This window comes from Gymnoscopelus microlampas (genome assembly GCF_963454915.1).
Source record: "Gymnoscopelus microlampas genome assembly, chromosome: 22".
In the NCBI taxonomy this organism is placed as follows: Eukaryota; Metazoa; Chordata; class Actinopteri; order Myctophiformes; family Myctophidae; genus Gymnoscopelus; species Gymnoscopelus microlampas.
In genome coordinates, this window is record NC_139959.1 from 12,794,428 (window position 1) to 12,816,717 (window position 22,290).

Sequence of the window (22,290 nt, forward strand, 5' to 3'; positions counted from 1 at the left end):
GGAGACCCTCTCCTGAGATATATAGTCAAATCCCATCATAGACATGATTACAAAAACACAATTGGGCAAGTTTATAAAATATTTCAGGAAAACAAAATTTAAGATCTAGATCACATTAAGGATAAATGGGATAAATAATTGAAAATAATTATACAAGGAAATGAGTGGAATCAGATTTTTAAAGACATTTTCAATCATACAAGATCCCTTTTTTGGCCGGAATATGATTGAAAGATGAATATAAGGTATTTCCAAACATCTGTCGATATCCAAGTACACACTAAACTCTGCTGGAGGGGATGTAGGGAGAATAAGGCGGACGATACCCATATTTTCCTTACATGTCCCAAAATACAAACTTTTTGGTCCAAAGTTTCACAAACTATAGAACAAATATTGGAAGAGCTGTTAACTTAGAAAAACACAATATACTTTTGGGAACACTTCCCAAAGGTTTACAGAGGGAAGATGTATACATTTTTGGGATTCTGATGAATAACAGCTCTCAAACTAATAACCAGCTGTTGGAAAGGGCTCTCTATCTTTCAAATAAATGTAACTTGATTAATGACGCTAGAAGGACTATATTTTTAAGAAGAAATGTTTGTTTAAATATTAAGTATTCAGAAACAAAAACGAAATAAAATAAAACAGAAGACCTATTACCAAAATGACACAACAAAGCCTAACCGCCCCCCTCCCCCCCCTTTATTTTTATTTTTTTTGTATTAACTATATATTTGTTTATGTTCCCTCATAAAGGATATGTATACGGATACATGAATGAAATGAAGAGAGGGATAGGACCCATACACACATTGCCTAACAAAGGCACCTATATTGTTGCAATTGCTGTATTTTCAATACCATTTTACTGCCATTTGTAGTTATTTCATTGCTATTTTTTTGCTATTTTCTCATGTTGCTGCAATGTCAAGGAGTCAAAACCCAAGAATTGTACTCTTCATAATAATATAAAGGGATGTAAAAAATAAAGAATCTTGTATCGTGTACCTCTGGCTCTTCTGAAGGGCCACTTTATTGCTTGTAGAGCAGGTAGGCTCTTTGTGCTGCCATAATAGTCAATAGCAATCTGGGTGTGTGAGATAAAGGTGAGGCCTTATTCACACAGCAGAAGCTGTCCAGGAGAGAAGAGGAATGGAGAGAGAAACTTTTAATGATCCGCTGGAGGAGCACTTTTACTTCTGTATAATTGGTTCAGACAAGCTACATGGGCCACCTGGAGATTTGTGTGGAAATCAGGCCTCTTTGAAAGGGAGCCCCACTGTCACTCACACTGTAGCAGTGAAACTGACACACACATACACACACACACACACACAGCTTCATGAAAATAATTGACTTCCTTAATGGTCATCATGTTTACGCCAAAACGGCCAGCACAATACACCTTAACTGGATTTAGTGGCGTTTCCAAATTCAGTAAAACAGCATGTTTGTTCTCCAAGAAACACTGGCTCCCATTAGTGTGTTGAATATAAATCAAAAGATTTACATTCTATCTGTAATATATATTTTTGTAATATTTCACATTGATTTTTCTCGGTTGGTACTAGAGAGAAAAAGCTCCCTCTATTGGCTATGCGCAGGGGCTAACGGAAAATACACATCCAGTATTAAAAGGGGTTACTATTTTTACTAAAGTGCGTCAACTAGTGCGAATAACTACTCCATATAGCCCAAACTTTGTGCAGACTTCAGACTAGCACTACAGATGACATAGCCTGTGTCAAAAAATGCCAATAAAGAGCGTCAATAAATTTGACGATGCCAACCCACTGAGGAGAAAGATGGATAAACAAAGATTAGCGCTAAGTATCCAAAATATAAATAATAAATATATAAGTTTTAGTCAGATGTGGATATTTTTAAATACCATGGTTTATTTTCCAAGGTTAGAGTTAATGAGCATGTGTGAATGTTTCATATTTTTTCCACCCAGAAACCAAGATGCCTGAAAGGGGAAAAGGACAGCAATGATCTTTCACCACTTTCACCACTGGCCTCCAGAACTGTTTTAGGGCTGTCAACCATCCATCCTTAAAGGGTTTTCTTAATACCACTTGGTCCTGGTTTTAACTGAATTTAATGTATTTTATTGCTTTCTTGCTGTATTTTGTGTTTCTCCCCTTGTCACAACACCAAATAGGACCACAATGGAAATAAGCCTTCTGGGTTTTTTGTGTCACCCTTTTGAGCAAAATGTGCAATCGGTTGTTTTGTCCATATGCTTCGTCAGTCAATAAAAAACAAATCTATAGATTTTTCAGTATACACACTGTACAATGGTAACATCAATAAAGGTTTCCATGTGCCAACAAATCCACACAATACAACTAGATTTGTCCTGAATACACAATCAACTTGTGCAATACTGAACGCAGTAATTGGGTGATAAATTCATATATTCCATAGTTTGACTGTTCACAACAATACTATCTATCTCGTTACTTCCACTTGTCCCCGATGCAGTGCCCTCCGTATGACCCCACACACACGTGTCGTGCACGCGTTTAGTCACAATGCAATGCTCTCCACACAATGCCCCGTGCGCACACACACACACACACACACACATACATACATACATACATACATAAGCAAGCACGCATAGCAACCCAAGTCCACAACATCAACATTCCATGAATCCCTCATCGTCTCCTCCTGTAACTCAGTTTGTCAGTATATCCCCCACAGTATATTGACTATACTGTGGGGAATGCGGTTATTGACTGAGTTAATATTCTAATGCAGTCAACAGCATTCATCCTTCAAAAGACTTTTCCTTCAAAGAAAAAAAGAAGCACACTCCCACCGTCTGTTTATCAGTTCTTCATCTGTTCTCAGACAGGAAGGGACCACCCCGCCCATCACCCTCTGTATGAATGCATAGATAAGAGGAATGTGAGCTCTTTTCATCCGACACACGTTTTCCATCATATGTCAGTTGCTCAATGTCAGTCTGCTTCATGTACGTATGTGCGTGGGTGCGTGCATGCTTGCACAAGTAAAGAAAACTTCACCAGGTAAAAAGCAAACATTTCAATTTATTACACATGACAGCTCACTCTTACTAGAAGTGATAAACCGAGCAGGAGCAAAAGTATGATCAATCTTGAAGACAGAAACCTAAAATTGGACAAATCAATAAAGCATGAACGGCACATTAAATGGTATAGCGCCCACCAGTCTCTGTGGGAAAAGGCACAAACGGAGCGTAAAGGAAATCTCACTGGATACATGGTGAGTCACCTGTGTGCACGGTGACTAGGTAACACATTTCACAGGAAGGCTTTTCTGTTTGTTCTGGTTGCACTCCCTCTGGTCTGTGCTGCTGTTCTAGACGTACTGGTATGTTAATGAGTCACATTAGTCATCCACTGACCTGGAACTAGACCATGTTACCAGGCACAGAAGGACACAGTCATGATTTATACCCCACTACCATCCTCCTACTCCTTTGTCTATGGAATCCTCTCTCAAACACCCGCTCTCTCTCGCTCTTTTCTCCTGTGACTCCTCCCTTCTAATTCTCCGTCCTTCACCTGCCATGGATTCTGTCTCCCCGTCATTTCCTCGGATCAATAAGATAGGTTCAAGGAAACGACCTGGATGGAAATCACAAGACAGAAATAGCGCAGGTTTGACATCGTCTTCCCCTTTCTTAGTTACCCTTCACCCACCTCCTCTCCTGACCTTTTCCTCTGAAGCCTAGCTTATATGTATGCACTGTACTGTATGTATTGGCCTTACCTCAAACAACTCAATTTCTCAGAATGACCTCTGGCCATTTTTTCCCCCCGCAGGCCGTCAGGTTGGCTTAACAGCTCTCACAGAGAGCCAGAGAGAGCCAGAGTACATGCATTTAATTGTACTGTAATAACTACTGCAACGGAGTGGTCCCGTTCTGGAGAGCGGTTTGCCACTTCACACTCGACAATACACCTGCCATGGGTTAAGTTGATTGAATGAACAATTGAAGATATGTCTATGACAAACAGAGTTCCCTGGAATGTACAGTATAGATAGATAACGATACAAATAAAACACTCAAGTTGAACTTGAACTTTAATTGGAAGTGGAAGGCAGTACTTTGCTTGAGCCTCTGGCCAAGTGAGTCCAGTAGTCCATTGACCTTCAGAGGAGGAGCATTCTGTCTCTCCTCCAACACGCCCCCTCCGTTTCTCCATCTGAAATACCTACGGGACTATTCATGCTAGTCTTTAGCTGCCGTGTCCGCACCCCTCTGTCCCAGCACCCTCTTCTTGAGTAGGTCCAGTTTATCGGTGGCCAGAGCCTCTCTCAGGGCCCTGAAGAACGCGTGGTAGTGGGCTGTGTTGTGGAGCATGAGCAGCACTCCCGCCAGGAGCTCATTGGTCACCAGGAGGTGGTGCAGATACGCCCTCTTGTGGTTCCTGCAGCAGTAGCAGCCACACCCTTCCACCAGGGGCCTGAAGTCCTCCCGGTATCTGGACAGAAAGACGGGCAAGGCAGAGACACGGTCAGTTACGGAGTTCAACAGAGGTCAACAGAAAATTACACGTTTTGGGTCACTGTGAATGAGTGGCGAAGAAATGGTGGGAGCAACCACACAATGTCAACAAGCGATCTTGAGCTGGTATTTCAGAAGTGAAATAAAGGTTAGGATAGAACAATAATGGTGGGGGGGGGGTTGTATGTGTGTTTATGTAGTCTTGTATGTTATATCAACGCAATCTCTTTTTTGTATACAATGCTATACATTTGTATGTGTATATACGTGTATGTAACATAAAAACTGTAAAATAAAGTTGTAAAAAAAAAAAAGGATAGAACAATAAAATAATATTAACAATAAAAATCTCAACAAATCTCCAGGAATATATTAACGCGACAAACCTGTTATCCTTCAGGTTGATCTCAAAAAGAGTTATCAGCTGTGCTTGGTCTTCCGCATTAACAGCCCCATTCTCTTGTGACTCCCCTACAGTGTCTCTCTCTTCATTCAGCTCCAGCACTGCCAACAGATGCATTAGTCACGTCAATGCAACAATCCCTAAACACTGTGCACAATCTCACCCCCTGCTAAAAATAAATATTTTCCCTAAATGATAATCACACCTAAAAAAAAAACACCCCATTCAGAGAACCCAACCCCAATTACAAACAATGCTGTGTGTCCTTTCAGCCATTTTCAACCGATCTTCAAATAATTGGTCCTCACTAATGCTCATGTTGGTACCATTTTTAGCTGCGTACTTGGTCTGGTGTCCCAGAGGGCTGTGAACAGTTCAGAGAAACCCGCCTACCAGTGACAAAGCGAATAGAAACTGTAGGCTTTCTATTCCTGGAAAGTTGGCAGCAATATAAAAAATAAAAACAAAATTAAATGAAATCTTGTTTGAAATGACCAAACCTGCCGATGATGTCACTGGTAGGCAGATTTCGGAATTGTTCACAGCCCTCCTCTGAGACACAGACCATGAAGACAAAAATGGTACCATATTATAATTAGTGAGGACCAGTTATATGAAGACAGTGTAGGTTGGAAATGGGTCAAGTAGTCCTTTAAGAGTTGTCAAACACAAAAGCGGCACGGCGGTGAGTAAGGACATAAAAGAGAAGAAAAGAGGGAGAAGCGATGAATAAAGAAACTGGGCTACAGCAACACACATGAGAGTGGAGATGAAGGGAAATCGAACAATGCCATTAAGTGCTGGTGCTAAGGCAGTAAAAGAGAATGGGAGATGATTATGAGTCCAAAAAAGGGCAAAGCATAAATTAAACATGAGAAAGTGAAGAGGATGGGGAGTGCACGAGACCAGTGGTTCTCAAACCTTTTCGTGCCAAGGACCCCCAAATTGATAAATATTTGGCCAAAAAGTTTTTTTTGCTAGAGACCCCTAGAAGAGAAGATTTGTGATTCTTGATACTTTAAAGATAAGGAAAAAAAATAGCAGATGTACAAGCTTGCAGCGTGGCACGAAGTGACGCGCTGTGAGCTTGTATATCTGCTATTTTTTAACTCATTGAGTGCCACAATCCGTCAAATCCGTCACGTGGCCTGACGCCCAGAGCGCCACAATCCGTCATAAAAAAAAAAATCAAAATAAAAGTTTTTTTTTGTTTTTTTTTTTGGGGGGAAAAACATGTTCAGAGCCCAAGATATGATGATTTGAAGATTTGCTTTTTTTTTTACAATGAATTTTGGCTGTGGCACTCAGAGCCAAAATTCCATAAACATGAATAAATAAGCTTGGCACTGAATGAGTTAATAGCCAACGTATAAATGGATAAAGTGCTTACAATTATTGTCATGCTAATATTAACACATTTTGCTGCGGACCCCACCTTGAGAACCACTGCCATAGACAGAATGTAAGGTTAAAAAAGCGGGAGTCTATTATTTGTTTATTAATGTAACGCCCGAGAATCTAACCCGGGTCTCCCGTGTGGAAAGCCAACATCTTACCCACTAGCCCAAAGGAGAATTCTCCTTTCGCCGGGACAGATATTAGGCTGCTTCACCAACTAGTCGACCAGTAAAAATCTCTGGTCGTGAAATCCCTACATCAGACAGAGTCTCTGAGCCACTACTGCTACACTCACCCCCCCTTTTGACCTCCCCCTACCGGGAAAACCGATTCCGGGTCACGACACCAATGTAACGCCCGGGGATCGAACCCGGGTCTCCCACGTGGAAAGTCAACATCTTAACCACTAGCCAAAAGTGGAATTCTCCCTTGAACAGGGGATATGTTAGTTTTTTTGGGTCATCAGGCAGAGAGGCTCTGAGCCACTACTGCTACTATACAGTACTCCTTCCGATTTCGACATCTGGAGGTGCCAGAGTTCAGAGAAAAAGTTCTAAGACCGCCCAGCCAAAGCATCTCACAAGTCATTTATCACAGAAGAAAAAAGATTAAAAAAACAACCGGAATTAAAAAAAAAACAGGAATAGATGGCGAGAAGGAAGAGTGAAAAGAGAGAGCACGGAAAAGAGGAGTGTGACCAGAAAAAAACAAAGTGAGAAGGGTAGCAGGTGTGCTAGCATATGGTCTGTCGTGTCGGTGTAGAGGATGATTAGTCTCCACCCCACAGGGTCTTCTAATTGGTCCAAGAGGGGAATTGGAGTCTCTCGTCTGGGTTTGCTGGTTGGTACAGCTCTGTTCTCACCTCGAATGAACTCCATCACAGTCCCTGAGCAGAACTGATTATCAGAACTTCACTTTGTCACATGACTTTAGAAATAACTTTCTTAGCTAAACAAAAAAAAAGAATGGATGGAGGCCACAGAGGGCACTGTCATTGCCTCCCAGATAGCACACTAATAATGATACCTCTTCTCTGCTTGTTTTGCTGGGGACAACGAACAGAGTCTAGGGCAGGCTTTAATGGCTACCTCCAATTAAATAGATGCAACGACTTTCACTCTACATTGATTTGATTTCACCGGTAGACTTTCTTTCAACCCAATTATTTGAACTGACCCGAGGAAAGTGAATCAGGGGTCACCACCATGCCAGCTTTTTAAGGGAATATTGCCGTCGGCACCGTAGTACTTGTGATAGATCCACAACTTCCCAGAGCGTTCTAGTCCATAGGGAAGGTCACGAGCGTCCTACCCAGAAGAGACAAGCGCGGGAGAGCAGCCGTAGTAGAAGTGAACGATCGTACCTATACACGACTCGTAGCGCATTTGATCAGACTCCCAGAGTTACCAGCCAACTAGCCATCAGTAAGGAGTAAATCATTAAGATTCCATGAAAGAAGAGGTGAATTTGAACACGAAATTCACAGGGCGGCTGTGACCAAGAATACGACGCCCAGCATGAAGATCGCCTAATTTGGCCAACCCCAGTGTGGCATCACAGCATGATGTCACATCTCTAGAGATAAATACTGGCACTGAACAGAAATAGATTCGGAATTCTTCGTATTTCTGCCACAGGAGATAAGTATTTGATCATATCAGTTAATCAGATATCACCATATCTTTGATACCAAGCATATAATTGACTGCCAAGGAAGAAGAACTCAACTTCCAAACCACGGGATTGAGCCTTACAACCTCCACAAGAAGAAGACGAGCAAGAAAGATAGCTCTATCTTGCATCACAGGGGCTATCCTACTCAACACCCCCCATAAACCAGTCCTACGGATATAATATAATACAAGATAAACAATATCTTCACTACAGACCACATGGTCAAATACATGCATGCACTGTCAGTAAACAATAATGCACAGCTAATGATGCAAAAACAGTAAAACACTGACTACTAAAGTTACCTGTCTGCCCCCCTCTCTCTCCGTGTGTTCTATCTCTCCCTCCCCCCTCTCTTCTCTTTCTCTCTGTGTTCTCTCCCTCTCTGTGTTCTCTCTCTCTCCGTGTTCTCTCTCGCTCTCTCTCTCGACTACAACAAAGAGCAAGCAATTCGTGCTGAATTCCATAGTTGACATTGAGCAGCGACAATAATATTACATTACTATGTGCACAATAACAAAACTGTATATAAAGCCTAGCCTACATCTGCCATAGAACACGTCCATGCCCTCCTGGGACTCATCGCTGTTAAAAGTTGTAACACTCGCTTGTACTCACCCAATAATTAACTTGGGGTCAGCTAATTGTCCTCTAGTTTCATATCCATTTCCATTTGAGACATGCATTTAGTAAAATCTCCACTTTCCCACGAGACAGAATGCAATATGTCATCCTGACACTTTACTTTACCAAATTAATACATCATACACATTCGGGAAATATTAGAACACACACACACACACACACACACACACACACACACACACACACACACACACACACACACACAAGCTGTTAGGCACATATTAGTATTCTAATACCGTTGAAAATATACTTCCCCCACCCCCACTTTAAGCATGCACACCTCACCTCACACCACACACTACCAGCATACTCAAACATTGAATATTTGTTGTTCCACATCAGGGATTGTTTATGAGAGATTATAGTTACAGTAGTGAAATCATGACTTTCAACCATGCGCGGATGCAGACAGATTTGTTTGTCAGAGACAGTTATATGGGGCGGCAATAGTTGTGTGGTTAAGGCACGTACTGCATAGGCTCTGATACCTGACAGCAAGTTCCGGGTTCGATTCCCAGGCCCTGTGGACCTTTGCTGCATGACTCCCCGACTCTCTCCACTTAACTATCGCATAAAGGCATACAGTACATTCTTGGTCTTTGATCAAGGGCAGATGTGGCTCAGAACATACTCTTGAGTTACTGTGGCCATCTAGGAACCAAAAGTTCCCGGTTCGATCCCCTGGTTATTATTCAACAGCATGCCACCATTAAGAACGTTACCCTTGTTAAACACACTGCTGCATATGGCATTTCAAAGCAGTAGTGTATCTACCATGTTACGCTATATACGTAGTATGCTGTCCAAGATATATATTCTTTTATCGTATACCCTCTACTAACCATTTCATTTGGTGACAACGCGCATGTCGCGAGTGTGCGAGGGAATAACATTGTATACCCTCCGAAAAAACTAGAACACACCACTGTTTCAAAGTGTTTACTCAAGCAGTTGGGAAGTCCCTTTAATTTTCTAAGAAGAAAGCAATATCGTTCCATGAGGAATGGAGTTTCACACCACACTGCTTTCCACTAGGTATAATCTATCTATGTATATTCACATTGTTGAAAGAATGATTTTCCTTGTCAGACAATTCCATGGTGAAATCACAGCTTTCTATGGGTGGGTCTTTCTCTGCATACGGCGCTGACCCTCAGGAGGAGATACTTCAGTTGTTTTTCACATTTTGGCATTAAGAACAAACGAGAAAGAAAAAGAAAACCTGGACCAATTCCCTTTGGCGGCATAGATGGCGCTTTACATGAAAGGTCACTTGCTTACCGGAGCAGCAATGTGAAAAATAACAAGGAAGTGCACCCAAATTCTAACGTCTCCTTTGATAAAACATGTGTGTAAAAGAAAAAATAAAGAGAAATAAGTTACAATCAAGCTCTCAATTCCAACAAAAGTCAAATTGCTCCTTGTGTGCTTTAACTGAAATGCTTCGTCAACAAAACTTCAGGCAGTTATCAAAATTAATGACCGAAAAGCAATTTCTCTCCATAAAAATGGGTTCTGCAGTGTCAAAATGAGGGATTGTGGCATTAGATATACTTGTATGCCTGTAAGCAGTGAAGGGAGATTGACAGGAGTTTAAATGGGGCATTGTGCAGATTAGAAGATGATGTGAATTTGATCTGCATTCTCCTGACAAGCTCTGTACATTGAACAATACTCTAGACTAGAGGTCTACACTTTATATATTGAGATTGTACACATAATCATAATGCATATATAGTATACATACACCTATATACATAGATAAGTTCTTATGATGGGTTGTCCCTTTCCATAACACCAGATGTACTAGTTCTACTTTTGGGTGTCAAACTTCACTTGCACACTCATCAATTTCTCAGAAGATAAACATTATTGCTTACCGCCCTAAAGACCATGTTAATAACTATAATTTGAATACTGGAACAAAGTACCAAACTGTTCTACGTCAAGAGTTGATCTAACACCGAACTTCATGTCATGTCATAACACCGATGCACCACACCTGTAGTTGGCGCTGTACCTGCGCGCTCCGGGTCTGAGGAGATGTCGAAGTCGAACGAGAGAGCACAGCCTCGCTCTGTCACCTGGAACGGGAAGAAGCTCTCAAACAGGTCCACCCCCGCTTCTGCACATGCCAGTACCTCGTCAGGCCTCCCCACTCCCTGGAGCAGTCTACGTACAGAACACACAGCAAGCACAGGTATCAAACGGCATCAAAAAAAGAACAAATACAATGAAAGGAAATCATGCATGACCAAAAGGCGTTGGTCAGTGCGCTTTCTTTGGCCGAGCGGAGCACTTTCAAAAGTTGAGAATAGTTTTGAGAAATGCGCTCAGGGACGTGGGCCAGTTTTTAGCTGACCAATCACGATGGTAGACAAATGCAAAGCTGCATATCCGAGCTTATGGTCTATAATGGATGTACTGTTCTCCATTTTCCCCGTTGTCGGCCGTTCTGCTGTCCCAAAAAAAAGGACATTGCGAGTTCAATTTATCTCCTCTTGTTATATAAAATGGCCAATGCAGGATAAACAAAGTGCACATTGCACGATCCCTCTAGGGCCAGGCAGTGTCTTTTCTTCATAAAAGGCGGATAGTATGTTGCATTCACACCAGACGTGACAATTCTACTTGAGCGATATTTGCACCACACACAAACAATGGGTGTCTCTCTGTTTCGACAAAAATAAGTTGAATTTTTTTTCAACTAACGCAATTCACGTCACTTCGTGTGCAGACATAAAACATTGTTCTTTGTTGCGTCTTTACATTGAAAATAGCGTTACTCCAAAAATCCACATTGTGTATTTTTCTCCCTTCTAGTGTGTTCCAGTTTATTGGCTCTCTCCCTGACCCTCTGCCTGTAGGTACCATGGCCAAATCCATTTACCATTCCATAATGACCCTACACGGCCCAGAGGGAACCTCTGTATCTTACGGTAGCCAGAACACCCAGCAGCGACTCTGATCGGACACGATTCATGACTCAGCACTAAACCCAATAAGGCCGGCAGGGTGCCTCTGGGTAGCTGGATGTTGCACTTTGCTCCTTGAGGGTTCAATCTCAGCCTCAATCCTCAGAGTCACAGCCAGCGGAGATTATCCTTCACCTTCAGAAGAAGGGTTAGGGACGGTAGTAGTGTCCTCCAACGAAATGCCACTGAAATGCCACCGCTGGCTGGGAGAACTGGGAGACTCCTGGGAGAGATATTCTTTGTGTGAAACAAAGGCGGTTGTCATAGCTTCCAAGTGGAAAGGTGGGCGTTGCCATGGCTTCCAGGGGAATTAGCCACCATAATGGGAGAAAGGTGATGGTTGGCAAGGAAGGTGTGGATCAAAGAATGGAACGACAGGGGGCCAATAAGTCCGTTCTGGCAGTGTCTAGGTCAAGCAGAGGAGGAGAATAATGATATTTCTGACCCAGTATGAATGGGAGGTGTTGGGTGGTGCACATGGCAAAGAGCACAACGGAACTGTAAGGGTGTCTCTGTGTGATCGAGCCATTGGATACCTAATTGGCTGAGCTGGTCCCCCGTAAAAGGACACAGCTGTTCTCTGAATCAGATTATTATCGAGTTGAGGACAGAACATAGATGGCCACAGCTGTACCAGAGTCTGACAATATAAATGGCAGTCATGCTTGCTTGGTCTCATTCTGGTTATGCGCAAGGAAATGATGATGGAAGCTAAAAATATGTGTCAAGGGTCAAGTTATTTTCTCCCTTTTGCTATAAATAACAAGGCTAAAAATAGAATCCGCACACACACTGGTATGGCAGCTCCACTTAATTGTTTATTGCCGTTCTCAACATGTGTAGAAACGTTGAGAACTGCAATAAACAATTAAGTGGAGCAGCGATACCAGTGTGCAAATTCTATTTTTATTTTTGACTGTTGATCATTGTTTATCCAGCACCTGAGAGATGTGGATGTGCATGCATTATCTCCTTTGTTAATGAATAACAAGGCAACCTCTAGTGTTCAATAATTACAGCTCCTTACACGGAAAGCAAACAACGGCAGAATGACAGAATACAGCACTGTGTAAACAATAGGAAGAGGTGTCCTAGATTAAGTAAGTGATGATAATCAGAAGCATCAGTGTGTCTGTGTCAAAAGAAAAAGTAACCCAAAAACCATTAACCCATTCAATCCAGGAACGCATCCGTGTCATTTTAGATTTGAGCTGTAACCATTATTGTATACTTTGGCTATTAAAAAATAGCAGATCTACAAGCTCATAGCGTGGCACAGATCTGCTATTTTTGAAAAGTCTTGAACATTTGTGCAAATCTTTGAATACATATATATTTTTAAACAAAATTTGTAACTAAAATCTCTGCTTCTGGGGGTCCCTCGAAGAACATATTTTGATGGGGATCGGCTGCCAAAAACATTGACAAGAAAGAGTTTAAGAACTACTGATATAACATAATTTCTTTCAAAAAACTGTTAGGATTTAGAAGACATTTGTAAAGATTAGCAAAAATGGTCATGATTTTTTTTAAATAGCAGATCTACAAGCTCATGTGCCACGCTATGAGCTTGTATATCTGCTTTTTTTGAATAGCCAAAGAAATCTAAAATGACAGAGATGCGTTCCCTCAGCACTACAGCACGTGAAACACAATGGCCACCTGGGTTTGTCCTCCGGTAGCTCCTTGGTCACGGCACTGATGAGCTGGCTCCTTAGAGCCTGGTCCATGGAGCCCGCCTGGAGCCCGTCCAGGCAGAAGCCGGCTACGGGCCTTTTAGCCGTTTCCTTGGCTGAGCGCAACCTCTCTTCCAGGATGTCGCCTCCCTCCACCACTCCAAACACCTCCACCCCCTGCAGCTCCTGGCAACGACGGGAATCGATAGATAATTAAATTGGCCACGGTTCATGTTGTTTACAGGTGCCCGATGACTCACTTTAACAAATCCTACGCACATAGAATCGACGGTGAACATTAGCCATGGCTAAATAATGACATTTGCCACATTTCATGGTTACAGTCAGATAAATGGTGCATTTATAAAGCGCCTTTCATCAAAAGCGCTTTACAATGTGCATTACATTCACCCATACACAGACGCTTTCACACAATGTTGGCGGCGGAATCCATGCAAGGCACCAACCTGCTCATCGGGAGCAGTGAGGGGTTAAGTGGTTCAAGGCAACGGCGCCGGCATGAGGGAAAAAGTGAAGGGACATTAGTGGGTGGGTGGGGGGGGGGTCTGCTTCTTTCACACCCACACCCAGCATACAAAGATCAACGATTTATTGTGTATTAGCTTGTCTGGCACCTAGTTGATGGAGTTGAGAGAGCAACTGCACGTAGCCAGTAACAGCTGCTGGCCCTTCTGACCCCCCTTCCGCCTATGGTTCAAGGACACTTCCAGAGAACCTTCCGATTCCCAAGCGGCCGCAACACCTCCTGACCACTCAACCCATAGTGCCTACCCCAGTGAGCTGTTAGGGGGACCATTTGATAGTTTGAAAAAACTAAATGGTTTGAAAAACATAATACTAGTAAACCAGCATTATGTCCATAAGCTGAGCTACTGTCAATAAGGTCTGGCCGATAGTACATTTTTATCTAATGACTAAATTTTCTTTCTTCATTGCGAACGCGGAAGGAGGCGCGGCAAAGCCGCGCCTCCGCCCAAGTGGAGCATACTATGAAACTCTGCTCTCATTGTGTCTCTGTCTGTGTGCAGTATGTGTGCACTGCACTGCCTGTGTGCAACCAACAGAGTGGCGCCAGAGTGCAGTCAAAACACACACACACACACACACACACACACACACACAGTCCGTAAATGCACAATATTTTCGAGCTGCGTTCGCTTCCAGCGTTCGCGCGTCTTACTTGTAATAAATTGATGTATTATAGACAGTGGGACAATCAATATTTTCAGTGACTAATAGCAGCGGCTACAGTAAGTTCACAACATAACCATAAATTTACTTCATACGGTTAAATGATAGTTTGAGAAAATACTTTATGGTGACTTGCTCTTCTACTGTATGTTCTCATGTTATGCAAACTGTTCAAAAGTGAGTGGCTTTCTTCGTTCTTCAGGCTTAGGCTATTTGGTAAAGCAGCTATCACCACCCCACAGGGTGAAAACCAATGTCTTCCCTATCAGACTCTCATTTAGAAATATCACCCCAAAAAACATTACAAGCTATCAACGCACCGCGTCATGGTTGTGTCGACAGCTTATAGATCTGTCCTTTTGGGCACAAGCCACATAAACAATGAGGCGCGGCGGAGTATACAAATTCTAAGCATTTTGGTTACCAAATAAGCCTGTAACCTTAGCCTGTAACATTACGTGGTGAACAATAGACATGCTACTTGCTTGGAGCTTACGTACCCTTACGGATGATCCGATCATCTTATTAAAATATTAAGCAAATGCTTTCAGTACGTTGGGGCCCTCGCATGATCTTCTTCTACGCACCTGTCGCCTTTGTAGGTGTGCAAAAGACTTGCTTTTTGGTATTTCTTAATGTGAATTGAGAGAAGATTAACTCTTATCTCACCTGCACAATCTGCTTTTTTTATGTTGTTACTGGCTATGTTGTTTTGTTCTATTGTGCAAATAAACAAATAAGAAATACACTGAACATAATCATACAGTCTAATACCTCCCTTGGGAGACCAGTGCTTCGTCGCATGTACCTGCATGTTGTGGTGCAACAGCAAACACTCGTCCAGGTGGGCTAGAGTTCGGTCCACTGACTTTCGGACCCTTTTACGAGAGGGACTGCACTGCCAGGTCTCTCCGTCTGCCATGCTCTGGTACCAATCCGGCAGCACTGCCTTCTGGAGAGCCATGAACTTGGCTACCGTCAGCTCTATCCGCCCCCCACTCCCCCACACAGACACCGTCTGACAACGGAGATGTATAATTTGACAACTCAGTTATCTCAGACATCCAATGTCAGACAGCCACAATGAAAAATGCATCATTCATATATACTGTATATATAATGGTAAAAGCAGTGGTGGAATGTAACTAAGTACATTTACTAAGTACAGGTTTACTTAGTACTAAGTTTACATAGGTACAATTTTGAAGTATTTTTTACTTTAATGGAGTATTTCCAATTTTAAGTACTTTTACTTCTACTCTATTACAAAACATACATTACCCACTTCAGGCCTGTATACATTTCGGCAATTTGAAAATAGCCGATCTACAAGCTCACAATGCGTCGCATCGTGAGCTTGCAAGTCTGCTATTTTCAAAAGATTTTTATACATTTTATAAATTTGAAAACTTGTGAAATGGGACATTCTGAATAATGAGTACTTTCTACTTTTGGTACTTTAAGTACATTTTGATACCAATACTTTGGTACTTTTACTCAAGTAAATTTTACTTGTAACAGGTCATTTCTACATTGCAGTATTGATACTTTTACTTAAGTAAAAGTACGCAAGTACTTTTTCCACCACTGGGTAAAAGGTCATATTTATGTGCATCTCTCTGTTGATGAATATGTAGGGGAGGGGTGGCCCCTGACCTTGTTGGTTGTGTGGCCTGTAGGGCATTGTGCTGCAGGGTCATGGAGAGAGCAGTACAACACTGTATCATGAAGACCTGTGTGAGAACAAGAACATACTTTCATCAACAGAGAATAAACGCAAAGATGACTCACCGAGCAAAACAATATAAAAATGTTTATATAGTATGAAAATAGACGTTTACAAAGTGAGGTGATTAAGCTAGGCAGTTCAAGACTCTTAACCCTTTAAGACCGGGAACGCATCTGTGTAATTTTAAGATTTATTTGGCTATTCAAAAATAGCAGATCTACAAGCTCATAGCGCGGCACCGAGTGCCGCGCAATGAGCTTATAGATCTGCTATTTTTTTGAAAAATCGTGAAAATGTGTGCAAATCTTTAGTTTGAATATATATATACTTTTTTAAAGCGAAAGTTTTTAACTCAAATCTTAGCTTGTGGGGGTTTTACAAATGTCTTCTAAATCCTAAAGTACTTTTTTCCGAAAGTTTGAATTTTGTAAAAAATGTTTTACTTAGGTTGCTATATTATCAATGGTTTTCAAACTTGTCAAGGACCCCCAAAATAATATGTATTTGACCGCGGACCCCCTCCCATCTAAAAATATTTTGTTCCAGGGACCCCCAGAAGCAAAGATTTGAGTTAAAAATGTATAAAGATTTGCACACATTTTCAGGATTTTTCTAAAAATAGCCAAAGAAATCTTAAAATGACACGGATGCGTTCCCTTCCCGGCCTTAAAGGGTTAAGTTAATTCTCCAGACAAAGCCCAGCAGCAAACACCTCATATTTACAACTGGCCAATCACTGCTCTCACTCTCCACAGCCCCTGGAGCCAACAATTTAATAATGCTGTCCATGATGAAGTGATCAGGATGGCAATTATATTTGTAATTTCAACTTTGGTTGCCTGGGGCAGCATACTGCTTTGAGGTACACTTACTATACCATAGGTAAATGAGGTCATGCGTCTGGGGTATACTGTATATATAATCCTCAAAGGATAACTAGTTTTGAGTTGAGCTCCTTATGCAAATGGATGTTTTAACGCATTAAGAGCGGGAAAGCATGCGAGTCATTTTAGATTTGAGCTAAAAATCTGTATTTTATACTTTATAAAAAATAGCAGTTATACAAGCTCATAGCGCGTCACTTTGTGCCGAAAATCTTTTTTTTATCGTGACAATTTGTGCAAATCTTTGAATATATAAATATATTTAAAGGAAAAGATTTTACCTAGAATCTATGCTTCTGGGGGTCCCTGGCACAAAACATTTTCAGGTGGGGGTCGGCGGCCAAACACATAATTTTGGGGGTCCTTAACATGAAAAAGTTCCAGCACCACTGATAGCAACATTTTTCAGAAAACTGTTCGAATCGGCCTCAGGTCTTAATGGGTTAAGGGTAATTTGCTTGTGTCTTTGCAATTTAACCAGCACAAACACACTAGTGTATACACCAGAGTGATTGTAATTGTTAAATACTGTATGTGTGACATTTCCATTGCTATAATTATACCGACACTGTAAAAAGACAAGGCAAGTAATTTTGTATAGCACATTTCAACAACAATGCACCCGCCCCCTAACAAGGTAATTCAAAGTGCTTTACACAAAACATAAAAAAGGAATAATAAAACAATTGAATACACTTAAAATTAATTATGCAGGAGCTTTGATGGCAAGGTACATTTTAGACCATTTCAGAGACAAAAGGCAATTCAAAGTGTTTTACATAATGCATAAAGAGCATTTAAAGAGAAGAAAGAATGGAATAGGGAAAGATTGAAAATAGCATAATAGACTAAAAAGGTCCAAATGCAACAATCTACTTTTTCTACTCAATCAAGTCGCACACTATTGACAAAGATTGCAGGATGAACACTAATGATTTTGGCGACTCCCATGGCCTTTATTCTAGCGCAGTGGTTCTCAACCTGTGGGGGGGTCCCTAGCCTAGATGACAGTGAATTGACAATTTAAGACCTTTTTAATACCTCCAAAAAAGAAAAAGAAAAAGAAAAGACAAAATACCATTACTGCTGGATCAAATGGATAATACACAAGAACTCTAACAGAGACAAGGTTTGTGGGAAGGACATCTGATACAGAGGAGAGAGACTACTACAGTATAAAGATGTGACATTGTAGTAATGTGATTCCAAATTGGAAATTTAACAGTTGTATTTTGGTTTATTGTTTGGTTATGGTTCTCTTTTCGTTTGTTTTTTGTGTCTTTTTCTGATGTGGTATGTTTGTGTGTGTGTGTGAAACAAAAAAAGCAATAAAACTTTAAGTGACAAAAAAAGACCATTACTGCATCAAAAGTAATCAACAAACTATACTATAAAAATGTTAAAACATTGGCCAAATTGTCAAATAATATAAGTAAATGTTGAAAATAGCCGATCTACAAGCTCACAATGCATCACGTTGCGAGGCGTTGTGAGCTTATAGATATGCTATTTTCACAATATTTATCTTGTTCCTTGTGTCGTATCCTTCTCAAGATGTGAAAGAGAGGATGTTTGTCATTTTTGTAGAGACCTTTTCACAGCTGGTTACATTTGGCTACACATGCCACTTGATAAAACCCTCAAAAACGGTAAATATAATTGCAATTCAGTGTAAAAAGGCTGAATGGTTTTTATTCATACCACAGATGAGTGGCTTTCATTCCGCTACACTGCCAACAACAGACTGTTGATGATATTGCACTGTTAATTCAAATTGTTGTAATGCATTTGTAAGTGACTTTGTTATGGTTTATTATGGCAGGAGATGCAGTCGGGCCGTCGTCCCTAAGGTATTTTCATATCTTCAAAAATGGCCCCCTTTGAAAACAGTTTGGACACCCCTGCTCTAGTGCCTCCTTCAGCGATTATACATTATACTGTATGCTTTCCACCTCCACCCAATAGTCATTTTAATAGCCTTTTTTGATTACATCCCTTGTGGCTCCGTTGTCCTTACAGTGTTTGTCTATACGGAAGTAAGCTAAAAAAGGATTGCCACAGATAAGAGACCAGGCACCCGAGGATGTTTTGGGACAGACTACTACTACTACGATTTGAAGTTTAACCCATTAAGACCTGCGACCGATTCTACAAATGCCTTCTAAATCAGTAGTTCTCAAACTTTCTCGTCCCAAGGAACCCCCAAATGATATGTATTTGGCCAACGACCCCGCCCGGCCGCCTCATCTGAAAAGGTTTTGAGCCAGGGACACCCAGAAGAGAAGATTTGTGTTAAAAAAAATCAAAATGATTCAATATTTTGGGGGAAATTAAAATAGCAGATGTACAAGCTTGCAGCGTGGCATGAAGTGATGCACTGTGAGCTTGTACTGTATATCTACTATTTTTGAATAGCCAATGCTAATATCTCAAATGACACAGATGCCTTCCCAGATTTAATGGGTTAAACAATTACACTCGCATACAAATAAAATCTTAAAACACCAGTAATATTTTGAAATTTAGTTTTTGAGTATTCTCCTCCGCTATTGCCACTGGTTGGTGCGAAGAAAGAGAATGTGACGTCAACCAATTGAAAGTAATAGCAAAAAAAAAACACCTCTCAAGATGGCGCCACCTGTCCATTGAACTCCTCAAGCTATATTCAGGGATATTTGGCTTTCCCAAGTTCACACAAGTCACCGCCAATGCATCCCTGATAGAGAGGGCGGATCAAGTTCACATCCGGGCATTGTACTGTTCCTGGCTAGACACAAACCTTTTAACTGGGACAGTAGTTTGCAACATGTACAATGTACAATTATTGAGAAACATCCAGAGCAAAGTACCAAAACCAACTACAGACATAAAATGCCATGAAGCATCAAACATTAAGCTTTCAGATGTGACTTTGACAGTTCATCAACAAGCAACAGAAATACACTATAAGAAGGATAGAGCTCAGCATAACTACCCCAAACCTAGTTAATATTCAACACTGTTGTAGGTCTTGTTTATTTTGCATGTTTGTTCAACCAATTGATTGGTATTGTATTATTCAAATTATATTTTCTCTAGTGATTTACAAAGTGGTGTGTTCTACCGTCATACACTGTATACGGCGTACACAGTCCAGATTATTTTGGGAAGAAGCGTATACAGTCTAATAACCATTTCATCCATTGAAAACGCGAGAGCGTATACCCACGACCACGCGCATCGTAGCGTATACCCTCCGAAAAAAACTAGAACACAACACTGGATTTACAGTACTTGGTAAGAAAGAAAAAATAATTCATTAGAAATATGAATCAATCAAAAAATCATCATGGAGCTTGTGCTTGCATTACCTGAAAATGTCCTGAATCCATTCTTGAACTCCTCCAATACTTCCTGGTGTTCTGCTCTTGAGGAGAGGAAAGAGAGACTAACAATGTCAGGGAGAATGACCCAGCCATACATGAGAATACATGCTATAGATGCTAAACACATACAGTATCATGTATTCTACGGACGTACGTACGAGGTTCCGTGCATATAAGATGCAGTGGTGGTTCCTGGCATATTTTTCAAGGAGGGCGAATTTTGAGAGTATATATATATATTGTCGCTGTCGGCCAGAAACCTCCTATCTCCATATTCTATTTCTAACTTTTAGTGTTGTCGTAAATTAATGCCCTACTTGATCATCCTACAGCGGCGCGAAGATTGTGGATCTGCTACTTTTGCTATTTTTGAATTTGAATCCTGAAAAGTAACAGTTTTTGTTAACTTGACATTGTCTTATTGCATTTCTACCTACATGCAAACTACAAATACAGTATGTGTTTGTGTTCTGTTCTCATCTTATTAAGATGACTCATCTTACTCTCATCATGAGAGAGAGGCACACAGACAGACAGACACACAGACAGACAGACAGACAGACAGACAGACAGACAGACAGACAGACAGACAGACAGACAGACAGACAGACAGAGAGAGAGAGAGAGAGAGAGAGAGATAGATGGGGTGCTTACATTGTGGACAGGGTGAGCTGAGTGACAGAGGGCAGGTTGGTCAGGGTGTGTAGGGTGTCCTGTGTGAGGTGAGGTACCGTCCCACAGCGTGTGTACAGTAAACATCCAGGGACCTCCAGAGAGTGCTGCCCGGCCCTGCCGAGCCCTGTCAGAACACCAAGCCGGCATCCACCGTGAATCACACGGGACAGTTCCAGTTTCATCCTGCTGTTGTCTGCAACACAAGCACTGATTGATTGATTGAATACTTTATAAACAGTTTGCAAAAAGTAAAGAGGTAGTGGTACCAGTTATACAATAATGCTAAAAGGATAACACAAAAAGCCCAGATACCAGGGCTTGTTTCCATTGTGGACCTATGTATCAATTCATCAAGACATATTGATTGATTGATTGATTGATTGATTGATTGAATAACTTATTTAACAGTTTGCAGATTGTACAGAGGTACGGTTTACAATGATGCTAAAAGGATAACACAAAAAGCCCTAAAGGCTTGTTTCCATTGTGGTCCTGTGTATTCAATTCATTAAGACATTTAAAGACATACAATAATATACAATAATAAACAAGACATAATCAACACTAGCAGCAATGAACGTATATCTTACATTTTATACATATGATAACATATGATAACTAAATAATGACTACTTTTGTAGTTTTACTCAAGTACATTTTTAATACCAGACTATTACTTGTAACAGTATTTCTACATGGCAGAATTGATACTTTTACTTAAGTAAAATGTGTGAGTACTTTTTCCAGCTACAGTTATGTTCATCATGTTACGACGTTACACGTCATGTTACAATGAATGCACAGCACAGCCAAAAAAAGTGCTTGTATTTATTTAGCCACCACGTTGCTAAGTTCCACAATCACGTGCTTTATGCCTTCTAAGCATAATGCTTCGTGTACTCTTGATACCAAAATGGTGGCGTTTTCAGGGTTTGGAATCATAAGTAACATAATCATAATAATGTTTAAGAATGCATATTTAAAATACATATTTTGATATATTTTCCACTTACCTTCAGTGTGCTGTTGTTGGTAGAACGTGAATTGAGTGTCGCGTAAATATGACGTCACTCAGTGTTGTTGCCCCTGGAAACAAAAACAGCTGTTTGTGTGTCACTTAGTCATCCCGTTTATAAAACGG

At 41.0% G+C, this 22,290-nt stretch overlaps 1 protein-coding gene across 2 annotated transcripts; it reads right to left on the minus strand.

Annotated features, from left to right (window-relative positions):
- Positions 1-3,048: 3,048 nt before the first annotated feature.
- Positions 3,049-22,192, minus strand: qtrt2 (queuine tRNA-ribosyltransferase accessory subunit 2). Of its 2 annotated transcripts, XM_084048916.1 has the most exons (9): positions 22,163-22,192; positions 21,129-21,342; positions 20,460-20,515; positions 16,153-16,229; positions 15,305-15,514; positions 13,271-13,470; positions 10,636-10,805; positions 4,900-5,017; positions 3,049-4,490 (listed from the first exon to the last, which is right to left on the minus strand). In XM_084048916.1, the coding sequence occupies exons 2-9, from the start codon at positions 21,329-21,331 to the stop codon at positions 4,238-4,240; spliced, it is 1,287 nt and encodes a 428-aa protein (XP_083905042.1). In that variant the 5' UTR covers positions 21,332-21,342; positions 22,163-22,192; the 3' UTR covers positions 3,049-4,237. The 2 variants fall into 2 exon arrangements, with proteins under 2 accessions (XP_083905042.1, XP_083905043.1); XM_084048917.1 differs by lacking the exon at positions 22,163-22,192 and having other exon boundaries at positions 10,654-10,805; positions 21,129-21,353.
- Positions 22,193-22,290: the final 98 nt, after the last annotated feature.